At 42.1% G+C, this 26663-nt stretch overlaps 1 protein-coding gene across 6 annotated transcripts in view; it reads left to right on the top strand.

Annotated features, from left to right (window-relative positions):
- The window catches only part of ISM1 (isthmin 1), a 107885-nt gene that overhangs the window by 4411 nt on the left and 76811 nt on the right, over nucleotides 1–26663 (top strand). For 3 of the 6 annotated variants that reach the window (XM_045008592.1, XM_045008594.1, XM_045008593.1), the window contains one exon: nucleotides 7472–7557. In XM_045008592.1, the coding sequence (XP_044864527.1) occupies nucleotides 7472–7557 (86 nt within the window). Of the gene's footprint in view, nucleotides 1–2334; nucleotides 2369–7413; nucleotides 7558–20364; nucleotides 20933–26663 lie in introns of those variants that run through there. The other 3 variants (XR_006577718.1, XM_045008596.1, XM_045008595.1) reach the window with 3 other exon arrangements.

The raw sequence follows: 26663 nt of genomic DNA, 5'->3' as shown, positions 1-26663 counted from the left end.
GTTTACAGGATGTGGATTTTTCACACTCCTGAGCAACATAGTTATACCAAACTAATTTCCTAGTGTAGACCAGAGCTCAGGAAATATGTTTTTCTCCTTCTTTCTCAGAAGAAGTTTGGCAGTCAAATCATAAAACAGGTGTTTACTATTAGGACTTGTCTACATGGAGATAGAAAAATTAATCTGAATTATTAAAGGTGTGAATTCAAGGTGGATAACTTAAATTGCATGAAACTTCTGTGTCGACATTCTCTTTAAGAATTAAAATTAATTAAGGCCACTTTAATTCTGAATGAAAGTGTCCACTCAGGGGTTTAATGCAGTTTAACTAATCCATGTCTTTTAGTAATTCATATTAATGTTCTTGAGCATCCACATGTAGACAAGCCCTGAGTGTTTACTCAGCCAACAGGTGATAATATGAATAACAAGATCTCTCACACCCTTCTTAGACTATTTCGTTTTAAATGATAAACCATTGCCTGGCATGCCAGGACAGAATAATCCTTCACTATTTTCATGGTGTTTGTAACCCAGCCAAAGCCCTTTGATCTTGAAGATCTTTTCAGTCAGATTTGTTACATACAGAATTAGGCCACTGTTAACAAGCAGGCATTGCTGGAACAGAGTGTGAGTTAACAATAAGGTACACAATTTCTTTCCCTCTATCAACACTATCAGTTACTGCCACCAACAAAAAGAAGTTTAGTTCCCATCCATATGGAACCATTAGCATTTAAAAGGAAGGCTGAGGTTTTTTCCTCACTTCAGTGACCATCTATCTAATGTCATGTACATTGCCACAAATGATCTCAAGGGTTACCAGACAGTGTGGCTGCCCATGTGGCGAATTACAAATATCCTTCTAAATACCCCCATGCGGATGTAAATTGACTTTGATTCCCTCCACCCCCAGGTCCTTGAAGGGGAAATATTTGCATTGCTCTGTGAAGATTTTATTTATGTCCTTTCCAGTGCACTCCTCTGTGCGACATAGATCAACATGGAGTATATTCTCATATATAGCCAGTTCGTCGTCATCATGTTGTTCTCATCTTTCTAAAGGAAAGGAAGCTAAAGCTTCAGCGGGAGCAGAGAATACTCAGAAATTCACTATCTCCCCAGAACTAATGCAACCAGTGAACTGACACATTTACATATAGTGCCAGATATTTCAGGGCAGGCAGAACTTTGGTTTGCAAAGGATCCATGGGACTGGATCCATGGGTACTTGATTTCCGGGGCCAGATCCCAAGCTGGTATAAGTTGGTGTCGCTGCAATGATGCTAGGCTGGTTCACTCCAACCAAAGATCTTTCACAATGGCCCCATTTGTTCAGGAAATAAAAATTGTTTCCTTCGTTACAGCGTTATTAAAAATGGGCATAATATTTCCAGAGTCCTTGTCTAGCTAGCACCAGGCCAATCAACTGCATATTAAAATCAAAGGTAAATCCACAAGGAAGAGTCATAAAATAAAACTAAATAGCAAATTTTATCCCTTTTCTGACCAAACTCCCTTTGAAGTTACAGAATAAGGACAGCAGCATGGGTTCTGATGCATAAAACAAATACTAATGGGGGGGTCACAGGAACCTGTTTAAGGAGCTGAGAGAGGACAGGGGACATGGAGAAAGGGAGAACGAGGAGAACCAAGCTATGGACTAGCAGTTAAAATCTAAGGAAAAATAATGTAGGTGAAAAAAGTGGAAAACAAAACATTACTGCAGCGTTGGTCCCCAAATCAGAGACAAGACTTGTGGCAAATTATTAATTCTCAGACTGGGAAGTATCAGAGGGGTAGCCATGTTAGTCTGGATCTGTACAAGCAGCAAAGAATCTTGTGGCACCTTATAGACTAACAGACGTTTTGGAGCATGAGCTTTCGTGGGTGAATACCCACTTCATCAGATGCATGTAGTGGAAATTTCCAGGGGCAGGTATACATAAGCAAGCAAGAAGCAAGCTAGAGATAACGAGGTAGTTCAATCAGGGAGGATGAGGCCCTCTTCTAGCAGCTGAGGTGTGAAAACCAAGAGAGGAGAAACTGGTTTTGTAGTTGGCAAGCCATTCACAGTCTTTGTTTAATCCTGAGCTGATGGTGTCAAATTTGCAGATGAACTGAAGCTCAGCAGTTTCTCTTTGAAGTCTGGTCCTGAAGTTTTTTTGCTGCAGGATGGCCACCTTAAGATCTGCTATTGTGTGGCCAGGGAGGTTGAAGTGTTCTCCTACAGGTTTTTGTATATTGTCATTCCTAATATCTGATTTGTGTCCATTTATCCTTTTCCGTAGAGACTGTCCAGTTTGGCCGATGTACATAGCAGAGGGGCATTGCTGGCATGGCGTATATTACATTGGTGGACGTGCAGGTGAATGAACCGGTGATGGTGTGGCTGATCTGGTTAGGTCTTGTGATGGTGTCGCTGGTGTAGATATGTGGGCAGAGTTGGCATCAAGGTTTGTTGCATGGATTGGTTCCTGAGTTAGAGTTACTATGGTGCAGTGTGCAGTTACTGGTGAGAATATGCTTCAGGTTGGCAGGTTGTCTGTGGGCGAGGACTGGCCTGCCACCCAAGGCCTGTGAAAGTGTGGGATCATTGTCCAGGATGGGTTGTAGATCCCTGATGATGCGTTGGAGGGGTTTTAGCTGGGGACTGTATGTGATGGCCAGTGGAGTCCTGTTGGTTTCTTTCTTGGGATTGTCTTGCAGTAGGAGGCTTCTGGGTACACGTCTGGCTCTGTTGATCTGTTTCCTTATTTCCTTGTGCGGATATTGTAGTTTTGAGAATGCTTGATGGAGATTTTGTAGGTGTTGGTCTCTGTCTGAGGGGTTAGAGCAGATACGGTTGTACCTCAGTGCTTGGCTGTAGACAATGGATCGTGTGGTGTGCCCGGGATGGAAACTGGAGGCATGAAGGTAGGCATAGTGGTCGGTAGGTTTTCGGTGTAGGGTGGTGTTAATGTGACCATCACTTATTTGCACCGTGGTGTCTAGGAAGTGGACCTCCCGTGTAGATTGGTCCAGGCTGAGGTTGATGGTGGGGTGGAAGCTGTTGAAATCGTGGTGGAATTTTTCCAGTCTCCTTCCCATGGGTCCAGATGACGAAGATGTCATCAATGTAGCGTAGGTAGAGAAGGGGCGTGAGTGGACGAGAGCTGAGGAAGCGTTGTTCCAGGTCAGCCATAAAAATGTTGGCATATTGTGGGGCCATGAGGGTGCCCATAGTGGTGCCATTGATCTGGAGATATATATTGTCATCAAATTTGAAATAGTTGTGTGTGAGGATAAAGGCACAGAGCTCAGCAACCAGTTGTGCTGTGGCATCATCAGGGATACTGTTCCTGACAGCTTGTATTCCATCAGTGTGTGGGATGTTTGTGTAGAGAGCCTCTACATCCATGGTGGCTAGGATGGTGTTTGCTCGAAGGTCACCAATGCATTGTAGTTTCCTCAGGAAATCAGTGGTGTCACGGAGATAGCTGGGAGTGCTGGTGGCATAGGGTCTGAGTAGAGAGTCCACATATCCAGACAGTCCTTCAGTGAGAGTTCCAATGCCCGAGATGATGGGGCGTCCAGAATTTCCGGGTTTGTGGATCTTGGGTAGTAGATAGAATAACCCTGGTTGGGGCTCTAAGGGTATGTTGATTTGTTCCGGTGTTAGTGTAGGGAGTGTCCTGAGTAGATGGTGCAGTTTCTTAGTGTATTCCTCAGTGGGATCTGAGGAAAGTGGCCTGTAGAATTTGGTATTGGAGAGTTGTCTGGCGGCCTCCTTTTGGTAGTCAGACCTGTTCATGATGCCAACAGCACCTCCTTTATCAGCCTCTTTGATTAATCTCTGAGGTGGGGACAGATGCACAAGAGTCAGTACTTGGCCACCTCCCTAACCTAAATGAACTGGAAACTGAAATAAAGAGTTCTGCTGATCAAATAGTCAAGTAGTATCAAAAGGCAGCGGTATTGCCAGTGCAGGAGAAAGAAAACATAGAAAGATCTCGATTCGGGGAGGGAGGGGGACCGATGATACTGTATAAATCAATGGGAGTTAGGTGCCTGATTGAAATCGTTGGGGATTAGGCCACTAAATACCTTTTAAAATCTGCCCCCAAGACTTATAGGCCTTAAACTAAACAAGGGCATGTTTAGGGTAGCCATAGTGAAAAAGCTTCCTGATGGAAATGAGGCTGTGCAGTAGCTCACAATCAAAAGGAATGTTCAGCAAAGGATTAGATAACACGCTTGGGACAAAAACACTCTTAGGTCACAGCTGACAAATAGGCCCTTTTTTTAATGACGTGATCCCATGTTGGAGTTTGCACTGATGGGAAAATTCACTAAACTTGTACAATGTTGTAATTAAATCAGACGGGGGCATTCTACAAAAACAAACAATACCGCTGTGTGTTTCTTGTTTAATAGTTAACAAGCCTCCCGGCAGCCCATTGGAGGGTGGGAACGGGAGGGAGATGGGGGAGGAGGGAGGAATTAGCACATTAATACTGCCATTTGATGTAGATCTTTGGTTACCTGGCTTCTCATACAAATTCTAACTCCGGTTGCTTTCTCTCCGCTTTTATTAGCAAAGGACTCGCACATTGGTGGGGGTAGAGCATCACGTTGGTGCTAAATAAAATGTATTCTGTGATCTCCCATTTGGGATGGAGGAGGCAGCTGGCTAGATTCTCAGGTGATATAAATTGCAATGGCTTTCTAGACGTCAATGGAGTTATGCCTATTTATACCACCTGATGTTTTGGCCAGCGTGTTTGCTCATTGTACACTTCTGTTGCATATTTATTGCACAAAACACAGTCTGTTTAGATTGGTTCTCTGCAGAGTGTGTAAGATGGTCATTCTTGTGAGAGCATGTTATATCTTCATTTAGATCCCATGGACAAATTAGTTCCTGGAATGATTCTTTTGATGTTAGCTGAGTTACACCCAGGGTGAATTTGGCACCACTAGCCTAATGTTAATAGTGATTATTTAATAGAAAGTGGATTCTTAGATTTTCATCTGGGTTTGTGTATTATTATTGTTCCTTCCTGGAGCATAGCAGTTAAGAAAATACTAGGGCTGTCAAACGATTAAAAAAATTAGTCGTGATTAATCGCACGATTAATCGCACTGATAAGCAATAATAGAAAACCATTTATTTAAATATTTGTGGATGTTTTCTACATTTTCAAATATATTGATTTCAATTACAACACAGAACACAAAGTGTACCGTGCTCACTTTATATTTATTTTTGATTACAAATATCTGTTCTATAAAAAAAACAAAAGAAATAGTATTTTTCAATTCACCTCATACACAGTTGAATTTACAAATGTAGAATTATGTACAAAAAATAACTGCATTCAAAAATAAAACAATGTAAAACTTTAGAGCCTACAAGTCCACTCAGTCCAGTCCACTACTTCTTGTTCAGCCAGTCACTCAGACAAACAAGTTGCAGGAGATAACGCTGCCCACTTCTTGTTTACAGTGTCACCTGAAAATGAGAACAGATGTTCAGATGGCACTGTTTTAGCTGGTGTTGCAAGATATTTACATGCCAGGTGTGTTAAAGATTCATATGTCCCTTCATGCTTCAACCACCATTCCAAAGGACATGCATTCATGCTAATGAGGGGTTCTGCTTGATATCGATCCAAAGCAATGCAGACTGACGCATGTTCACTTTCATCATCTGCATCAGATGCCACCAGCAGAAGGCTGATTTTCTTTTTTGGTGGTTCAGGTTCTGTAGTTTCCACATCGGAGTGCTACTCTTTTAAGACTTCTGAAAGCATGCTCCACACCTCATCCCCCACAGATTTTGAACAGCACTTCAGATCCTTAAACCTTGGGTCGAGTGCTGTAGCTATCTTTAGAAATCTTCTTTGTGTTTTGCCAAAACTGCAGGAAAAGTGTTCTTAAAACAAACAACATGTGCTGGGTCATCATCCAAGATTGCTATAACATGAAATATATGGCAGAATGCAAGTAAAACAGAGCAGGAGACATACAATTCTCCCCCAAGGAGTTCAGTCACAAATTTAATTAATGCTTTTTTTTTTTTAAACAAGCATCATCAGCATGGAAGCATGTCCTCTGGAATGATGGCCGAAGCATGAAGGGGTATACAAATGTTTAGCATATCTGGGATGTAAATACCTTGCAACACCGGCTACAAAAGTGCCATGCGAACGCCTGTTCTCACTTTCAGGTGACATTGTTAAATAAGAAGCCGGCAGCACTACCTCCCGTAAATGTAAACAATCTTGTTTGACTTAGTGATTGGCTGAACAAGAAGTAGAACTGAGTGGACTTGGAGGCTCTGAAGTTTTACATTGTTTTGTTTCTGAGTGCTGTTACGTAACTGTAAGTTGCACTTTCATGATAAAGTGATTGCACTACGGTACTTGTATGAGGTGAATTTAAAAATATTTCCTTTGATTATCATTTTTACAGTGCAATTATTTGTAATAAAACAATATAAAGTGAGTACTGTACATTTTGTATGTGTTGTAATTGAAATCAATATATTTGAAAGTATAGAGAAATATCCAAAAATACCGGTATTTAATACATTTTAATTGGTATTCTATTGTTTAAGTGTGATTAAAACTGCAATTAATCACAATTAATTTTTTAAATCACGATTAAATTTTTTGAGTTAATTGTGTGAGTTAACTGCAATTAATCGACAGCCCTAGAAAATACCCTTATTTTCCGATATCCCATATAAACTGCACTGCCATTTGCTGCTGCATTGGACATGCATGTGTGGACAGAAACAGAGCCACATTCTAGGTGTAGGGGAAGCAAAGCAAACAAGGACTGAAAGATTTGAAATATCAGCACTACTCCAGTTGCCCACATTAAACAGATGAATTTTCAGTGGATTTCTATGCTTTCAGGAGTAAGCTCTTATGGTGACCAAACCTTAATGGTTTCACTTAATTATATCATATATATATATGTCTCACGGCTGAGCCAGGTGGGATTGAGTACTGTGGAGAGCATTACAGGTTCATCTACCTAGGCTGCAGGCAGAGTCCAAAAGGTCACAGCAAACTGGTTGTTATTTGATGAATAGGTCTCACTGTTTCCTGCCTGAAGTCCAGATTTTGCATTATTGGTAGACAGGTCAGAAATCTGGACCCTCGTTTAGACCAGGGGTAGGCAACCTATGGCACGTGTGCCAAAGGCGGCACGTGAGCTGATTTTCAGTGGCACTCACACTGCCCGGGTCCTGGCCACCTGTCAGGGGGTTCTGCATTTTAATTTAATTTTAAATGAAGCTTCTTAAACATATTTAAAACCTTATTTACTTTAAATACAACAATAGCTTAGTTATATATTATAGACTTATAGAAAGAGACCTTACGTCTGGTGCTAACTAGCTATCCTTCTTTGCAATCTCAGTGGAGAAACCAAGAACTGAATGGGGTCAATGCACTGAACAGTTCTCTCTTCCACACAGGTGGCCTTCCCACAACAAGATTGAGCATGAGTGGTAGAGAAGCTTCAGTGGCTGCAGGGAGAGCCCAATACAAGCAGAGTCGTCAGGTAAGGCACAAACGAGACTTTCACAACTAAAGGACATAAATTTATTCACAAGGAAACTCTGACTCTGCAGTTGGAACCCTGCACCTCCATGAAGTCAATGGCACTCCACGCAGGCCCATGTAGATCCAATTGCTGGAACAAGATCTAAGGGTTGGATTTTCCTCTCTCACTACTTTTTATACAGTTTTATTCACACCAGCTGAGGAGCTGGGCCTCTGAATATTCATTAATGACTGTAGAACAATTCCACCTACATAATATTGAGAAAGAGAGTTATTCTTGAAAGAAAAAGCTGAGATTGCATCCAACCCTAAAAGCAGAGCTGAGCTGTTCTGTAATTATGTAGTTTTGTACTGCTGAAAGTAGGGGAAGTGCGGATTTAGGGAAAATGCACAAAGTTTGACCCTCTCTGTCCATGTAAAGATTGTATCTGTGAACACCATTCTTCCTGATGAAAGGAAACGAATGTTCTAAGAAAACAGATATGACGTACCCCTAACAAAGATGGCAAGGGGGGGTCCCTTATTCTGACTAGGTCTGTATTCACAAGAACTGGGGCAAGCAGCTGAATCTACTGTATGTTTAGTGGAAATCTATAGGGCAGGCCTGCACAACTCGTAAAGCAGTGAGGGCCATATTACTCCAAAGAAAACAGCTGAGGGCCAAACCCCTCCAGCGCCGCCGACCCCCCCAGCGCCGCCAAGCCCCCCTGAAACACAACACCCCCCAGCACCACCCAGCCCCCCTGAAATACTCCCCCCCCCAGCATTGCCCACCCCACGAAAACAAATCCTCCTTCCCCAGTGCTGTCCCACCGAAACAGTGGTATTGAACCTTGGTAATATGTTATAGCAGGCCCCTAAGGTAGTATAATTAAGATAAAAGAAAAATGTCTTTTTGCTAGAAGTAGAATAAGATCTTCCCCTAACTGCCCTGTTGAATGAACGAGGTGTGACTGAGGAAGGCGTGGAAGGCAGCACCTCCAGACAGCTGCAACCCTTGGAGAGGGGATGGGGGCCAGACCAGATCAGTAGAGCAGGTCAGCCACTGACTCCTCGCTCGCCTCCTCAGCCCCTCACCCCCCACCACTGCCCGCCCACTCGCCTCCTCGGCCCCCCACCCCTCCTGGTTCGCCTCCTCACCCCCCACTACTGCCCGCCCACTCGCCTCCTCGGCCCCCCACCCCTCCTGGCTCGCCTACTCACCCCCCGCCACTGTCCGCCTGCCTCTTCAGCCCCCCTCCCTCACCCGCCGCTTGCCTACTCACCCCCTGCGGGCCACACAGTGAGCCCACGCGGGCCGCATGCGGCCCCTGGGCCGCATGTTGTGCAGGCCTGCTATAGGGGATCTGCTAAGAAAGATCAATAATCAAAGAACTGTTCTCCTGCTTGATTTCTCCTAATGTGAACTCAGCATTCAGGCTTTCTTATTCCTCTATAATTAAGGGTCTGATTTCAGAGATCTTTAGAATCGAAGATAGGCTAATGTTTCAGAAGAATATATTTTCCTCAAGAAGAAAGAGCAGGAATGGTCAGACTGGAATCAGATGCATCCATTGGAAGGTTGTACCTCAGTGATAGTCATACTGTCCTTTCTCCTTCCTCAATGGTGTTACAACTGCTAACTTCTCCTTCCTTTCCCTTTAATTGCCATCCTTATACCTACCAGGCCTCTTCAGAAATCTGTGAGGCTTCCGTTTTTGAGTGGACATCCCATTTTCCTGTAAAAGTGGGTCAGTCTTCTTGCCCTGTGGTTTTATTTATTTCTCTAAGCTAAGGCACCCAGGCAGAAATCAGTTATGCTATGGGAGGGTGGAATCTGCTGGCCTCACTTGGGAGGCTGGGATAAACATTTAGTTTTTCCCCCCACTTATAAAAAGAGGCTTAGCAGAGCAGAGATATAGGGCCTGATCCAGCTCCTGTTGAGGTCAATGGCATTGGTGCAGGATTGTGTCCTTAAATTATCTCTTGCATATGAGAAGGGAGGGAGGCATTGGGAAGCCAGTTATGGCTCCCCGGTTGTTTGAGCCAGGCTGAGCTGGCCCTGGTGTGAGAGCAAACCTAAGGAGAATTAGCCCTCATCACACCCATGCCCACCTCCAGCAGCCACCCTCTCTGCCCTACCATGATCCCTAATCCCATGGCGGGGGAGGAGAGGGGGGAATGCTACAACAGAAACCAGCTCCACTGGCTTTGTGACACCTGAAAGCTTCTCCCACCCCAGCGAATTCTTATCTAGACAGCTATAGCCTGAATCCAGATCCTTCCTGCCACCTGAACTCAGTGGTGTTACACAGGCATAAAATCAGAGTAACATGACAGTAAATCAGGCTCATGTATTTAATATTTCACTGCTTTATGGAGTCCATACCCATGCTCTAAAGTACCCCTGGGTGGAGCTTACAGGCGCACACTTTCTCCTCGCAGCTGATCACGTTACTAACATCTAAAATGGTATCCTCAGTGGATCAGCCAATGGCACAACAGCTGACAAGCGCCTCTTTTTGAGCTCCTGAAGTGCCACATTCCATGTGTCTGTGGAGATTCCCGCTGTGGCACAGCTCCTCCTCAACCTGGCCCCCAGGAATCAGCTTCCTCTTGGCCACATAGGGCTGGATGGAATGGCCTCTGGAGCTCAGGCCAGAGGCCCCGCTGGAGGGAAAAGTATTCATTCTCCTCTGACCCAGGAAGCAAGAGACCAGAGGTGGAATTTTCAAAAGTGTCAAAGTGACTTAGGGGTCTAAGTCCCATTTTTCAAAAACGTTGGAACTTCTGAGCATAAGTCTCAGAGAGTCAGTCGGATTCAACCACCTAATACCTCCTTGAGAATTGAACCCTCAGGTGCCTAATATGGCAGTTAGGTTGCTACATTCAGCATTTAGGTGCCAGTGGCATTTTCAAAACCCCTGCTCAGCTGCTGCCTACCCCTGTAGGAGCCTAAAGTCCCTAGGCACCTAAGTTCCACTGTTAATATCCCCAAGGCACCTATATTTTAGCAGCGATGCCTGCGGTGTGCTGGCTTTTCTGAATGCCAGTCATAGGTGCCTAAGTCTCCCCATGCATTTTACAGGGGAGACTCAAGGTGGGGAATTCCATTAGGGGACATAAGACCTTGGGTCCCACTCTGAAGCCCAGATCCACAAAGGGACGGAAGCAGAGCAACACTGAGTGTCGCACTGTCTAGAAAAATAACGGGAACACTATTGTAACCCACAAAGCCTAAGTTAGGTGCCTTGGCTCTCTATACAATGAACAGGGAGACATAGTTGCCTTAGAATGGGATCTACAAAGCCAGCAGGAATGAAATATTAATTGGGACAGAAAAAGAATCTATAGCCCATTGGTTAGGGCACTCACCGCAGAGGTGTCAGAGCCCTTTTCATATCTCTTCTCGCGACACAGGTTGTGGGGGTGGGAATCTGACCAAGCGTTTTTCCAGCTCCTGGTAGGCTACACATTATAAGAGACGGTCAACTCCTCCTCCCCCCCCCACCACCCCAGGCTGTTTTGTGTGGAGTTAGATGGCTCTGAGCACACCCATCCAATCAGGCCCCACACACAAGATAGGCGCTCCTCTGCCTATCTTCCCTTAGTTCCTGGATTGCATTTAGGGGTTCAGGTCGGAGACAGGTGTCCAGATGCCTGCAGGGAGACAGTAGTGTACATGCCCGGAGGCAGGAACATAGTACCTAGGAAACTTTTACTGCAAAAACTCAAGTGATAAGAGAGTTTAGGCACCTATGTGTTCAAGTGGCAGCCAAGCGAGACTCTTCTGAATTACAATAGCACCCAAAAAACATTTGTGGATCTGGGGATACAAACCTAAGTCACTTTTGGAAATGGGATATAGGCTTCTAAATCATTTATGTGCTTTTGTAATTTTACCCCAGACCTCATATACAGTTTGCTGCTTATTATTGCAGCCTTGGCAATAACCACTCTAGCTATATGGTTGTGTACCAGTTTCTATTCTAACCCCCAGCTTTCAGTAGATTGTAACTATCCAAAAAGCCTCTGATGAAGCAAAATTTTGTTCTTGCCTCAAGGGGAAATTTTACTTTTTCCAGCCATAAACTTGGGTTTAAAGAAAACCATGGAAATCTAAATATCTCAAAAGTTGTCAAGTGCATGAAATTAGGCCTATCACTTTAAGTTGTTCCACCACTTTGCCAAGTAAAAACAAAATATTTTGTCTGACTCATATTAATGTTACGATCTCTTCTATGAAAAATGTTAGAGAAATTCACATGATCTTCTTCTAACATTCCCTTCCCATCTCCCCACACCCATTCATTCTACAACTACAAATCTCAGAGCCACATAATCTCAATGAGGTAAGTAGGAAGTAACTCCTAGAAACTACTTATAAGCCATGTTGACACTATGGTACAGCAGCATAGCTATGGACTGTAACCCCGTCTATGTCTATACTAACAACAGGATGGGTTTTTTCAGCATTGTAGGAACTTCACCTCCCAAATGATGGTAGCTAGACCAACGGAAGCCTTCTTCCATTGACCTAGCTACAGCTACACCAGCTCTTGGATCAGTAGCTACAGCGCTCGGGGTGAGGATATTTTACACCTCTGAGCCTTAGTTTTAAGTGTAGACCAGGCCTGAGTAAGAACTTGTCTACATGGGGACATTGAGGAAAATTAATCCAAATTACCTAAAGTGTGAATTTAAAGTGGATTAGTTAAACTGTATTAAACCCTGATGTGCACTTACCATTTATCTACTCTATACCTGTTTTGTTTTGCTAATACACCTCTTTAATATCCAGTCTATGGCAATGCCAAACAATGTAGGAGTTAAAATGCAGTCCAATTTCACGCCAGTTGATGTCTGGTTGATCATCCTTTTAGACAGGGCCGACTCCAGGTTTTCTGCCACCCCAAGCGACAAAAAAAATAAAATATTAAAAAAAAAAAGCCACAGCAGCATGATCGCACCACTCCACTCTTCGGCGGCAATTCAGCAGCGGGTCCTTTGCTCCAAGAGGGACTGAGGGACCCGCCGCTGAATTGCCGCCGAAGACCCAGACCTGCCGCCCCAATAGCAGCCAGAGGGCCACCCCTTGGTATTGGCCGCCCCAAGCACCTGCTTCTTTAGCTGGTGCCTGGAGCCAGCCCTGCTTTTAGAGCACTTTGCATCTCTGAAGATGGCTTTAATGATGTTGACAACTTTAGCTGGGATTCTGTAGGACTGAAGAATATTCTACATCTGTCTGTCTGTGCACGCTGTTGAATGCCTTTCAAAAAACAATCAGTGACATTGATGAAGATGCAAACTTGCTATTCTATAAATTCTTCTGTGCATGAAGAGAGAGATGTGCATGCATGACGTGTGCGTGAAGTTGATTAAAATGAGAGAGTCGTTGCACTGGGACAATCCCATTCTCTCGGCTGCTGAAGCTTGGCCCAGTGGCACAAAGGCTATTACAACTGGAGGCTCCTTTAGCTGCAATGGATAGCCAGGACTTCTGTAGTGCCCCATCATGCCTATCGCCATTCTTCTGTGATGGTCCTTAATGTGAATATCTGATGTAGCCAGCATCTGTTGGTCCTGAATCCAGACCATTCTTCCCTATGCTTTACATCCACTGCATCTTTCATCCTGTATCGTATCACACTGCAGAAATTAAAATACTCGCCCAAGGGTAAGGGTGGAGTCCACATCACTAGGGACTTTTAAAACTAGACTGGGCAAAACACTTGAAAATGCACCATCAAGAACAATTTTGCAGGGGTGGAGACAGGCTGAAAGATAAAGTCTTCTCCATCTTTAACTTCTGTAGTGCTGCCTCTGTAACCATGAAAGTGATTGAAGTTAGAGCAGTGGAAAAGTTTCATACTGAAGCCAGATGATGCTTACTTGTTTTGCCTATTAAAAACCTGCAGCTCAGGCCAGTTGTGCTGATACGTGCAAACTGGGGCCACATTTAGACTGAACCAAGGATAATTTATAGTTACAGGTGGGAACCAGACAGAGCTTAATAGTTTCACATGGTTTTGATCCATGAGTAGATAAAACTCTGAGTGAATTTTGCTTTGAGATTTTGGGCTCGTGTGAACCTCAAAAAATTGAGGTGACACTCAGGGAGAGGAACACACATAAACCAAAGCCAGAAAGGACTATGTTAGCATAGCTGTCCCCAAGAACTGAAGCAATTCAATGCTATACAGACTGAGTTGAAACCAGCAGCTGTTTCCAAGCATCTGAGCCAATTCTCTCTTCTTGTAGCCTACAGAGCTCTCTCAATTTTATATCAGCACAGTCTTTTCTGAGCCCCTTGATTCAGAGGATACTGGAGACTTTCTAGAGGCCTGGAAAAAAGGTAACTATAGGCTGATATGGATTCACTCAGTAAACAACAGATGGCACCAAAATTAATGCCACTCAACATAGTTCATGGAAAACATGTTGACAAATACATTTGACATTTTTTCGTGGGATTGCAAGTTTAGCAGGTAAAGGGAATTGTGCTGGTATAATAACAGACTTCTGTACGACTTAGCATTGCATGACATTCTGATTTAAAAAATTAGCACTCTGCAAAGTCAAGGTAGTCCATATCTAGTGAATTAAAAACTGGATCTCAGAAAGTAATTGTAAAAGGGGAATCACTATCCACTAGGGGTGTTTCTAATGGGGTCCTGAAGGGATCTGTTCTTCGCTCAGTGGTATGCAATATCTTATTAATGATCTGAAAGAAAATATAAAATTGTCGCTAGGAAATTTGAAGCTGACAAAGATTGGTGGAGTGGTAAGCAATGAATAAGGCAGGTCAGTAATCTGTATCACTTGGTAAACTGGGCTCATTTGAATAACGTGTTTTAATACAGCCAAATGCAAGACCATACATCTGGGAACAAAGAACGTAGATGGGGGATTGTATCCTGGAAAGTAGTGACTGCAAAAGCTTTGGCCTCTATGTATGCTATGCTCTTTGTAAATACACACATGTAGACAAATTAAAATCCAACCCTCCATATTTTAAATCTATTTGTTTGAATCGATGCAATATGTCAGAGTAATGTAAGTAGTCGGGCTGTTTCATTCCCAGCCACGCTGTAGGCTGGGATTAAAGTCCACGTGGTCAACACAATCTGTCCATAATTCCCCATACCTAGAAAAAGGTAGAAAGCATCAGCTTTTGATTTTGAAGCTCAGTTCATTCCTTTCCCTCTGATGTGCATTATTTCACCCCAGCAGTGATCATTTTATTGTGAAGGTTACTAGTTATCACAATCAATTACTTTAAAGGGATTCCAGTTTTAGAGCAGCTCAGCATCTTGTAACTACTGACGAAACAAAGCAAGAAAAATCTAAAAGCAGTTCCAAATGCTTTAAATGTGCAGGGGCTAAATGGTAAAAGAAGAGTTTCTGGACTTAAACCATGCAAAATAGAATGAGCCCGGTTGTATATTCTTTATTACATACCAAACACTACATTAAAAGAATGCTAAGGTTGCAAAATCAAGTACTCAAAACTTAGGAATTGGCTCAGTTAAAGTTGTCCTTACAACCTTAATGCCCCCGCCTTGTGCATGTGCATTATGATACGGTCTTCAATTACAATGCCACATATTCGTTTTTCCATGAGGCCCCTGCCTCATTCAGTTAGGGTGACCAGACAGCAAGTGTGAAAAATCGGGACAGTGGGGTGGGGGGTGATAGGCACCTATACAAGACAAAGCCCCAAATATCAGGACTGTCCCTATAAAATTGGGACATCTGTTCACTCTACATTCAGCGCACTCTAAAAGTTACTGAGACTCCTACGGCTAGATTCACAAAGGAACTTGGGCATGGTGATGCTGAGCATTGTCACACCTAACTTTTAGGGGCCTTGAAAAAGCATTGGCATTCACAAAGCCTAAGGGAGTGCCTACACAACGAACAGGGATTCAGAATGGGATTCACAAAAGCCAACAAATACCTGTCAAATCCTCACACTGGATTCTTCAGCATGCAAACTCTGGGCACTGCAGTCTTTACGCCCCTTCACTCAGGGCTCTCAGTCATCCTTAGCCCCATCTCAGGGGCCTCATGCCAACTTCCCTAGTGACTAGTAGGGAAACCCAGGCCCACCCTCTCCCCCTATGCTGGGTTCCAATACCCAGCCCTTGGTGCTGCCTCCCTGGACTTCTTCCTACCATAGTTTTTCTTTTCCAAGCCTTCTCCCCACAACCTCCCTAGCTTCACCCTTCTCCCAGGGCCAAGTCTCACAGGGCTGTCCCCTGGAATCCTCCCAACAAAATCCCAAACCCAGGAGAGGGAATGTTTCCATTTGCTAAGACAGACTTTGCGCCTGCCCCTTCTCATTTTTAAATGGCAGATTCCACATAATTAGTTATTAATTTCCAACAAGACAAGGGGGAAGAGAAATCACCAGCTGAACCCTCTCTGTGCCACACCCCTCCCTTTCCCCAATAGCCCTTGTACAGAGAGTGTGTGTTTTTATAAGAATATTCCCTGTGGTTGCTGGGTCTCCAAAGGAAGTGTATTTGGTCTTCTAATTGGGTATAAACACAGTGCAAAAAGCCTTAAAAACCCACCCTGTGTAAAATCCTTTATGTTACTGTCTTCCGAGTAGCTTCATCCTTCTACAACTCTTGTGTTCCAAAGGCAGGAAGGATGCTGGATTTCCCCTGTTTGCAGGATGCACATCAGTTAACATCTAGTCAGGATGCTGCTTGGGATGAAAAGAATATTGGATTCTGCAAGTCTCATTTATTTCAGAGAGCAAAATGTCTCTCTTTTCAAAGTGCTCCTATTTTGCTTTCATTTCCTGTGCACAAAGCAGCTTTGTCTTGAGTACAATAATTAAGTTGTTGACCTTCCTTCGGGGTCAGACATCGCTTCCCTTTGGAGACAGATAAAACCTGGCAATAATAGATACTCCGAATGGCCTAAGATATACTGCCCTCCAGATAGGGTGACGTTGCTGTAATTTCTGCGGGATACTTTTCTTAGGCTAATAGAGAATAGACTGTGATCAGTCAGTTTACTCTGTGTGCGCAGGGTATTTGTTCAAGATGAATTTCCCCAGTTCTTCACAAGGAAAAAAAAAAAAAGAATTTCCATTGTAACGAGATGAAGTCCTATGATGTTCACATTCTGAAGAGAACATTTTATCTGATTTTAAAAGGATGATGACATATTACAGTTTTCATTGTTTGTTTTTGTATTCCACATATTTACTTCTCAAGATCAGGCAAGACTCCTCTCAAGATCAAAGATAGTTAAGGGAAAGCTCAGCATACATAGTGCAGACCAAATTACTGTTGGATTCTTTGATGGCTAACAGTGATTTTCTATGTAAACATATTTAAATGTTCCTTTCTTAAAATCTTCCATGCATGACTTTACTTCAGAATCCAGTGACTCGTTTGACTGGCCTGATAATAATATTGGTGCTCATTTTACTAGATACAATATCCATCAATCAATCGCAAATTCTAATAGCTGTGCTTCTATCAACAAGCAATTCACATGGACTATTTGATTAGTCTGGATTAAACTCATCAGCAGGTTTGATTTCTGTTGTGTAGAAGCTTGAGATCTTGCTCTTGGCCAGAATTTGGGGTAAAACATATTATCCCTTTTATAAACTGGAGTTGGAAACAGAAATTCATAGGTGGAGAAAATCCATGAATTCCAGTGACACAGGAATTTACTGCCAATTACTGCAAACTTTTGCAGAATCTTAAACATTAGAGATGGGGGCAGACTAGTATCAGAGGGGTAGCCGTGTTAGTCTGGTTCTGTAGAAGCAGCAAAGAATCCTGTGGCACCTTATAGACAAACAGATGTTTTTGCAGCATGAGCTTTCGTGGGTGAATACCCACTTCTTCCGAAGAAGTGGGTATTCACCCACGAAAGCTCATGCTGCAAAAACATCTGTTAGTCTATAAGGGGGCAGACTAGTAAATCATCAAATCTAGCCACCTGTCCCTCGATGAAGGACTCATTCTGTTCTAAATCCTAATGTTCCCCATACCTTCTAATCCGCCCGCCCCCACACACACAGCAAATCTCATGTAAGTCCTTAAAATTCCTTCCTTCAACACAGACTATAAAAGTAAGTGGGTGGATGGGTGCGAGTGAGCCTGCAGGTGTATGCAATCTTGGAAGCAAAATAAACCAGCCATACTTTTCAAAGATCCCAAGGCCAGAACGGGCCATTGTGATCAACTAGGCTGACCTGCTGTGTAATACAGTCACAGGCTATAGAACTCCTTCAAAATATTTGTGTTCAAGGAATCTGAAAGCTAACGTGGTTCTGTCTTTGTCAAAAAGCATCCCCCCTTTTTTTCTTTTTTGGGGTGGGGGTGGGAAATCATAATTCACAAATGTTTTTGTATTACGAATTCCCATTCCTTTATGCACACGCATCCAACTCTTCCAGAGTGGCCAGCGATCTGGATGCTGAACTTCTGCCACTAATCTTGGCTTCTTCCTCTTTTTTTTCCTATTGTTAAATTTAATAATTTGATCCTAGGAGGTTTTATGTAGCATATGCTAGTATCATGTGACATCACTGACGGCCAGTTTAGCAGCGATGTTCATGTTAAGTCAGAGAAGGTTAAACACATGCTTGAGTGCTTTGCTGAATCAGAGCCTATATGGAGAAATCATCCATAATCTAACTAAAGTGTTTTCCCTCTCTGCTGAGTGAGAGAGAGATTTATTGTTGTTTCCTCTTAGATTCCTAGGAGGTGTTCAGATACTACAGAGATCAGGATCATATAAAAACTTAGACAGAAAAGACAGAGAGATGGTGGGTGCCTGCAAGTTTGGGATATGAAAACAGTACAACATTTAGATAATGTTTTCACCTCTTAGCTCAGAGACCCGAGAAGCGGCTGAGATATTCACTGAGATAATTTAAAGTCTTGTTACAGTCCTTTAAAAATTTGAATAAAAGTGATGGTTACAACCCTGTCAGCCATTGTAGGCTTTTATGGGTTTTCTATAAACTTTGGTCCAGTGGCAACAAATGACAGTTCTGTTTTTAATAAAGATTTTAAATATTTTGAATGGTTCTCCTTGTGCGTTACTATTACATGGCATTAAAATATACGAACGCAGCCAAGGAGAACAGAAAACAAAAGAAAAGTCTTTTAAAAATTCCACAATTTTATAGCCCTTCCCTCCTAAACCCACCACAGAATTCAAGAGGGAAGAGAAGGGAAATCTTTATATGTTGCTCAAAAGTCCTCACAGATCTCTCTGGTCCCTTTTCCAGAGTCAGGATTTTTAAAGTAACCATGTTGTACTTTAGATGCTCATTTAGATCTATTATTCACATACCAAGGTGAGATGTAGCTAATTGGATTGGATTTGATCATTTGATTTCTAAGCTTCCCATGTAAACTTCCCAAGGGCATGTGTACTTTTCACATAGGGTAGAGCAGATAATAAAATAGCAAGTTGTGCTACTCTAGCCTTTTGGATACAACTCAAGGATTAGTAGAGGATTATCATGTATGTTTTATTGCTACCAATGGTGATTGACACACATAAGCACTAATAAAAATCTATAGAAAAATCCAGATGAAATCTTAATGGTCAGGTTTAAAATGTTCATATTATTTGTATTCACATAACATCTTTATCTTTATGCAGAAAAGGAGCAAAGCCAGCAGTTCCTGATGCATATCAGTAAAAAAAATAAAAATAAAAATACTTCCATACAGTGTTCACAGTTTTAAAAAAACCACCACTGCATCAAATCCATAACTACGAACAGATGCAGCAAAGAGGTAAAAGTCTTTGTCTACACTAGCACTTTTGCCAGCAAAATTTTGTCAGTTGGGAATGTGAAGCACTGGTGTGGACAGTGCTTTGTCGGTGGGAGAGCGTCTCCCGCCAACATAGCTACCACCACTTGTTCAGGGTAGTTTAATTATGCCAGCAGAAGAGCTCTCTGCCGCAAGCATAGAGCAGCTACCCAGGAGACCTTACAGCGACCGAACTTCAACTGTACATCTCTGCCGTTATAAGGTCCGTAGTATAGACATAGCCAAACTCAGGATTCACTGTCTAAAATATCCAGCTAAAGAAGCCTCTCTCCAATATTTCAGTAGTAATTTCATTTATTTTAGCTTCTGTGTAGACCAGGAGAAATGGAATTTAAAATACCTAGAAAAGGAAGGAAAATCCTTTAAACCCGTATCTAGCATAAGATAAAACCCCAGAGCCTGGATGCACAGGTATTGTAATCCTTATCCTTGATTAGAACAGAAGCCCTGATTCAGCAAGGTACTTAAACATGTGTCTAACTTTGAGCATTCACTTCAGTGGGATGGCTCAGATATTTAAGTGATGTGAGAAACTGGTTCGGACATTGCTCCACTCCTGTGTAAGAGCTATGGCTCTGGTTCACTCCTGCTGCTGATCATCATCAAAGGTGAGCAGAGAATAGAGCTGAGTACAGTACTTCAGACAAAAATTTGTTTTGCTGAAAAATGCAGATTCAGATTGACCAAAACATTTCCTGAATTCATGTCTAAATTGCCAAATTGTTTCAGTCCAAAAAACAAGAATTCTGACAAAAAATCAAAAGGTTTCATTTTGACATTTTCTACATTAAAAATGTTTCAACGTTTTTGAGTTTAAATGACCTTTGTTTCCAATGTACTTCAATTGCATTAAAAAAATTAGACAAAAGTTAAAAAAGTAAAAAATGAAATGAAATATTTTCATTTGATGCACAACTATTTTTATTTTTTTTTGTGTGTTTTTTTGGTTTCCCAAACATTTTAACAACCCAAACACGTTTTTTCTTTCCATTTTTCAGTTTGCCCAGTGAATCAAAAACTCATTTACTTGCACAGCCCTAGCAGAGACTGCTGCGGAATGAGAATGATGATGAATACCTTTTGGAAAGCCTGGAATATGGTTTTAAATGATCACAGCTGCATTCGGTGACAATGATGACATCAAAACCATCTCCCTTGCAAGATCACCAAACTAATCAATGTTCGGCTCTTCCACCGTGAGTGAGCCTGTTGAATCGCTAAAGTCAAAGGAGCTATGTCCATTTGCATCCTCTGAGGATCTGGCCCTGTGCCCTTCTGAGTCAGGGATTGGAATGAGATACGCCTTTTGCTTTGTTTTTTTCTAGAGTTAATGAACTCCTCCTAAACTGAGCTTGTGCACATATGCTGTAGTTAACATGTTATTCAACTGAATGCAAAAAAACACAACCCCAAAACAGTTAATAGATGTAAAATCTCTTTGTCTTTCTCTTTTCTTCTTTGTTCTTCCTGCCCAGGAATGTTAAGCACACTTGCTGCACTTACTTGCTGGCACTTTCATTTATATTGTCATTCATGCTGCCTATCATGGAAAAACACTAGCACTACTGGCAGGGCATACATTGGATCTACATTGTTTTTTACTCATCAAATGAATCCTTTAATCTATTGTTCTTTTGATTGGTTGGATATGTATGTATGTGACTTATTTAAAAAGTCAGTCACGTTCTAATTACAAAATACATGTGAAAACTGAAGCTATAAAATTCTTAGCTCATTATTAACTTACACAAAATTGTTTTGGCTGGGTTATTTGCTATTCACTTATTCCTCAGGGGTGGTATTTACGGAGGCATGTGCTTCTCACGTGGCTTGGGCTGAAATAACTTTATAAACTTATTCCAGCTAAAACTTAACTTAAAAGCCAGTTTACAATCCTATTATAGACAATTATGGGTTTCTGTGTTTGTAATGACAGCCTTGATCAGTCTGTTGAGTATTGATTGGTTTTGGATTTCCTGCAATTTACTTTTATTTAGAAAAATAACATTTCCGAGTCTGCCAAATTGCACACCAAATACAGAGCAAGCAATTGTGCCTGGGCAAACCATGCATGTGTTGGGGGAAAACACCTTAAATCCTCCCCACACACACACACTTTGTGCATCCACATAAGGACTGGACAGATTCTGTCCAGCATCCTTAACCTTTTCATAGAGAGGTTCTCATATTTTAAACCAAGACCTGATCCTTGAAGGTGTTTAGGTGCCTACCTTCCACTGATTGCAATAGGAGTTAGGCACCTAAATGCCTTTGAGGATCTGACTCCAAGTGATATAATTTCACATTGTTGTTACAGATAAATGAGATAGACAGACCCTCATACAAGCAAACCACTGATCCATTTTTCTACAATATCCTGCCCCAACACTGGCCAGCACCACATGCTTCAGAAGTTATAAAACCCCATGGATCAAACCCTGGCTCCATTGAATTCAATCTGAGTTTTGCCATTGACTTCAAGGGAACTAGGATTTCACCCCAGAATGGTGCATTATACAGAACCTGCTCATAGAAGGTATTTTCTCCTAAACCCAGATAATTAAGGGCCATTGAAGAATCCTTTCCATGGACACTAGAGGGCACTAGACCAGGCCCTGCGTGGTTGTCTTATGTCCTGAAGTATAAGGATTGAAATCCCTTTATACATGATCATATCCTTGTAACTGTAGATGTTCTCATTATCCGTATAAATGTCTAGCCCTTTTTTCAATCCTACTGGCATCAATTATATCTTGTGTCAGTGAGTTCCACAGGTTATTTGTACATTGTGGGTTCTTTTTTTTCTTTTTATTTTTTAAGGATATGCCTTTATTAGTTTTAAATGTCTTGCCTTTTAATTTTATTGGGTGTCCCTTTGTTTTCATATTATGAAAAATATGTAAATAGGCAATCCCAATTTACTGGGTGTACCCTTCGTTATTGTATATATACCTCTTTTATGTCTCCTCATATTCGTCTCTTCTCTAGTCTTATTCTTTCCCATTCTCTACCCATATGGAAATCTCTCTGTATCCCTAGTCATTTTTGTTGCTCCCCATTTGGACTTCTTCTATTTTGGGTATATCATTTTTGAGGCAGTGACCAGAATTGAATACAATGTTCATAGTCAGGGTATTGTAATATTGTAAATATTATTTTCTGTCCCATTCTTCACAAATCTGAACACATTTGTTCTTTTGATCATTGCAGTACATTGGACAGAGTTTTTTTATTGAGCTGTCCACTGTGATACCTATGCTTCCGCTCCCGCACCCGAGTTCATTTAGAATCTAGCAGTACATATGAGTACTTCATATTATTCCTTCCACCATAAGATTCTTTTAACTATTGTCTACCCTGAATTTCTCATGCTATCGTGTTATCCATTCACCTAGCTCTGCTAGGTCTCTTGAGTTCCTTCACAGTCTTCGCCAGTCTTGATTAACCTAAATAATTTTGTCATCTGCAAATGCTGGCACATCACTACACATTCATCAAATCTTTAATACATGCAATTGCTCTCTTGGAATCTAATACCACAAAACACAATTGTATTATGAAGCCAATTGTGGCTGTCCTTTCTAGCCATTTTACCTCTTACAAGCAGTCTCCACACAGTTATTGTACCTGTTTAACTATTTGATTTTTTACAGAAATGATTAAACTGGTACCGCCCCTAGTGTGGATGCAGTTATACCAGGATAAAGATAAGAACATAAGAACGGCCATACCGGGTCAGACCAAAGGTCCATCTAGCCCAGTATCCTGTCTACTGACAGTGGCCAATGCCAGGTGCCCCAGAGGGAGTGAACCTAACAGGCAATGATCAAGTGATCTCTCTCCTGCCACCCATCTCCATCCTCTGACAAACAGAGGCTAGGGGCACCATTCCTTACCCATCCTGGCTAATAGCCATTTATGGACTTAATCACCATGAATTTATCCAGTTCCCTTTTAAACGCTGTTATAGTCCTAGCCTTCACAACCTCTCAGGTAAGGAGTTCCACAAGTTGACTGTGCGCTGCGTGAAGAAGAACTTCCTTTTATTTGTTTTAAACCTGCTGCCTATTAATTTCATTTGGTGACCCTAGTTCGTGTATTATGAGAATAAGTAAATAACTAAATAACTTTTCCTTATCCACTTTCTCCACATCACTCATGATTTTATATACCTCTATCATATCCCTCCTTAGTCTTCTCTTTTCCAAGCTGAAGAGTCCTAGCCTCTTTAATCTTTCCTCATATGGGACCCTCTCCAAACCCTTAATCATTTTAGTTGCCCTTTTCTGAAACTTTTCTAGTGCCAGTATATCTTTTTTGAGATGAGGAGACCACATCTGTACGCAGTATTCGAGATGTGGGCGTACCATGGATTTATATAAGGGCAATAATATATTCTCAGTCTTATTCTCTATCCCCTTTTTAATGATTCCTAACATCCTGTTTGCTTTTTTGACCGCCTCTGCACACTGTGTGGACATCTTCAGAGAACTATCCACGATGACTCCAAGATCTTTTTTTCTGACTCATTGTAGCTAAATTAGCCCCCATCATATTGTATGCGTAGTTGGGGTTATTTTTTCCAATGTGCATTACTTTACATTTATCCACATTAAATTTCATTTGCCATTTTGTTGCCCAATCACTTAGTTTTGTGAGATGCCTTATACCAGCATAGCTTATTCCCGTAAATGTATGGGAATAAATTATACTGATATAACCACCTTTCTACTAGTATAACTTGTGATGGAGCAAGGCCGGATGGCTACAGGAAAGTACTCAGGAACAGGTATGTTAACCCCAGGCTAAGCAAATCCCTAGTACCATGGGAAACAAAATGGCAGTTGCTCCAGGGTAATTAAGGCACCTGGGGCCAATTAAGAACTTTCTAGAAGGCACCGGAGAGAGCTACATTGATTGGAGCACCTGCAGCCAATCAGGGAAGGCTAATCAGGGCACCTGATATAAAAAGGGGAGCTCACTCCAGTCAAGGAAGAGGAGCCAGAGGAAGGAAGGGTGTATGAGGAGCTGGGAGCCAGAGACACAAGGAACTAAGAACTGAGAGGGTGTACTACTGGAGGATTGAGGAAACACCATACAATCAAGCAGTATCAGACACCAGGAGGATCCTATGGTGAGGATAAGAAAGGTGTTTGAAGGAGGCTATGGGGAAGTAGCCCAGGGAGCTGTAGCGGTCAAGCAGCGGTTACAAGTAGCACTATAGAGACTGCTGCAATTCACAGGGCCCTGGGCTGGAACCCGGAGTAGAAGGCGGGCCCGGGTTCCCCCCAAGCCTCGCTACTCCTAATCAGACATAGGAGGAGGTGATCCAGACTGTGGGTTTCATCCAAGGGGAAGACCACAGAGGGGAGGAAATCCGCCAATAAGTGCAGGACCTACTAGAGGAGAGGAGGAACTTTGCCACAAACTGCATCCACTTTGGGGACTGTATGGCTTTAAAAATACTAGTTTCAAACTGAAATAGGTATAAAAATTGTGTGTAGACAAGCCCTTAGTAACCACCTGAAACTACAAGAAGAGCAAACCAATTCAGCAAATGGATGTTACACTAACACCAAAATCAAAACCAAAACTCTTTGCTAATGGAACTTAAAGAGTGAAACTTTTAACTTACAAAAAGCAGGAAATTCAGAGTGATTGTCTCCAGTCCAGCCTTTACCCATCCTTGCATGTGTGCATTATAATTGGGGCTTTTGTCATACAAATGTTGTTGTTTGGCTTGGCTATACATATGTTGCATAAGCTGTTAAGAACCTGCAGTTCCAGGAGACAGTGAGCTGCATATAGCCTCACACCTGCATGAACCCAGAGAACTACCCTAGATTCTGCTCTCAGGCCTCTTCGACTTCATTGCCAGGTCAGGGCTGAATCTGGTAGCGCCAATCTCAAGTACTCTAAAATCATGAGAGATAAGGTGAATGAGGCAATATCTTTTATTGGACCAAGTTCCACACGCACCTAGGGTGACCAGAAAGCAAGTGTGAAAAATCAGGACCCTTTTTTTTGGGGGGGGGGGAAAGGGGGGTTACAGTTGCTTCTACGCAACAAAGCCCCTAATATCAATTGGGACATCTGGTCACCCTACCCACCTTGTCTAATATCCCAGAACCAACATAGCTACAACACCACTGCATACTAAAATCATGAATCAGGGGTTATTTTCCTTCTGGTTCTGGAACCTTTAGGGATCATATTTTTAAGCTTTTCTCCACATCCATGAGGGCTAGAAATGTAATTTTTTTAAAAGTGAAGGCTGAGATTCTGGCCTAATCACATGACTCCAGGAGCTGAGGCAATACCCCAAATTGTGAGATTCAAAATAAAGTCACAAAAATTGGCAACACTCAGGAGAATCTGAATTCCCTAACTGCCCTCCCTTGTTCCCGTCTTCATTCAGCCACAAATACGAATCAGTGTAGACCTATAAATGGTCATATGTCTGAGTTAAAAACGGAGTATGGGCCAAACCCTACCCCAGTTCAATGGGGATTAGAGGCATGCATCTGAAGACAGAATTTGGCCTGTTATTTGGCAGGAGTGTGGATCTGGAAGCCCTGACACAAAATCAAAGTAAAATAACTGGTAGACAGCGTTCTGCTCCCCTTGAAGCAAAGATCCGCCAGAATGCTTGAATGTGATGCTTTTTTCTGCCAACTGGCAGAACTGAGCTCCAGAACCATTCTTCACAACTTCACCCTCAACACAATAAAGAGAGGCATTGTTGGGTAGGTATAGAAGGAGTTGTAATCTTCTGAAAGCACAAAATATCATTTGAGGAGGGTGTACGTATATATACACATGCTCATGTTCTTTTGCAACATAATTTATATATGAACTTGTTTTAACATATAGACATTTAAGAAGTGTTTGCTTCAGTATCTAATCAGGGTATCTTGAAGAAACCATTGTCAGTGAGGAACCTTCAGGGCACTGAGGATACAGCAGAATGCCCTGCTTGAAATAATAAAGGCAGCTGAATGCACCGGCTTCCATCACATACATTTACAGTTTTATTCAATGGCTTTTCCCTTGCTAAACTTTTTTGGGGGTTGAATTTCAAACAACCTAATTTCAGCAAAAAAAAATTTGTATTTTTCCCCAAAATGGAAATTGCTTTAGACAGGAAGAATTTTCTAAAAGTAACTAGACTTGAATCAAATAAATGAAAAATCATATTTAAAAACCGAAACGCTGTGGTTCTTAGCACGCCTCAAAAAGTTACACCCTTTTCTTGTACTCCTGATTGTTTTTCACTAAACGTTCCTCATTTTGTTCT

This window comes from Mauremys mutica, chromosome 3 (genome assembly GCF_020497125.1).
Source record: "Mauremys mutica isolate MM-2020 ecotype Southern chromosome 3, ASM2049712v1, whole genome shotgun sequence".
In the NCBI taxonomy this organism is placed as follows: Eukaryota; Metazoa; Chordata; order Testudines; family Geoemydidae; genus Mauremys; species Mauremys mutica.
Note: the sequence above shows the minus strand (reverse complement) of the source record. Positions and strands in the feature narration are given on the sequence as shown.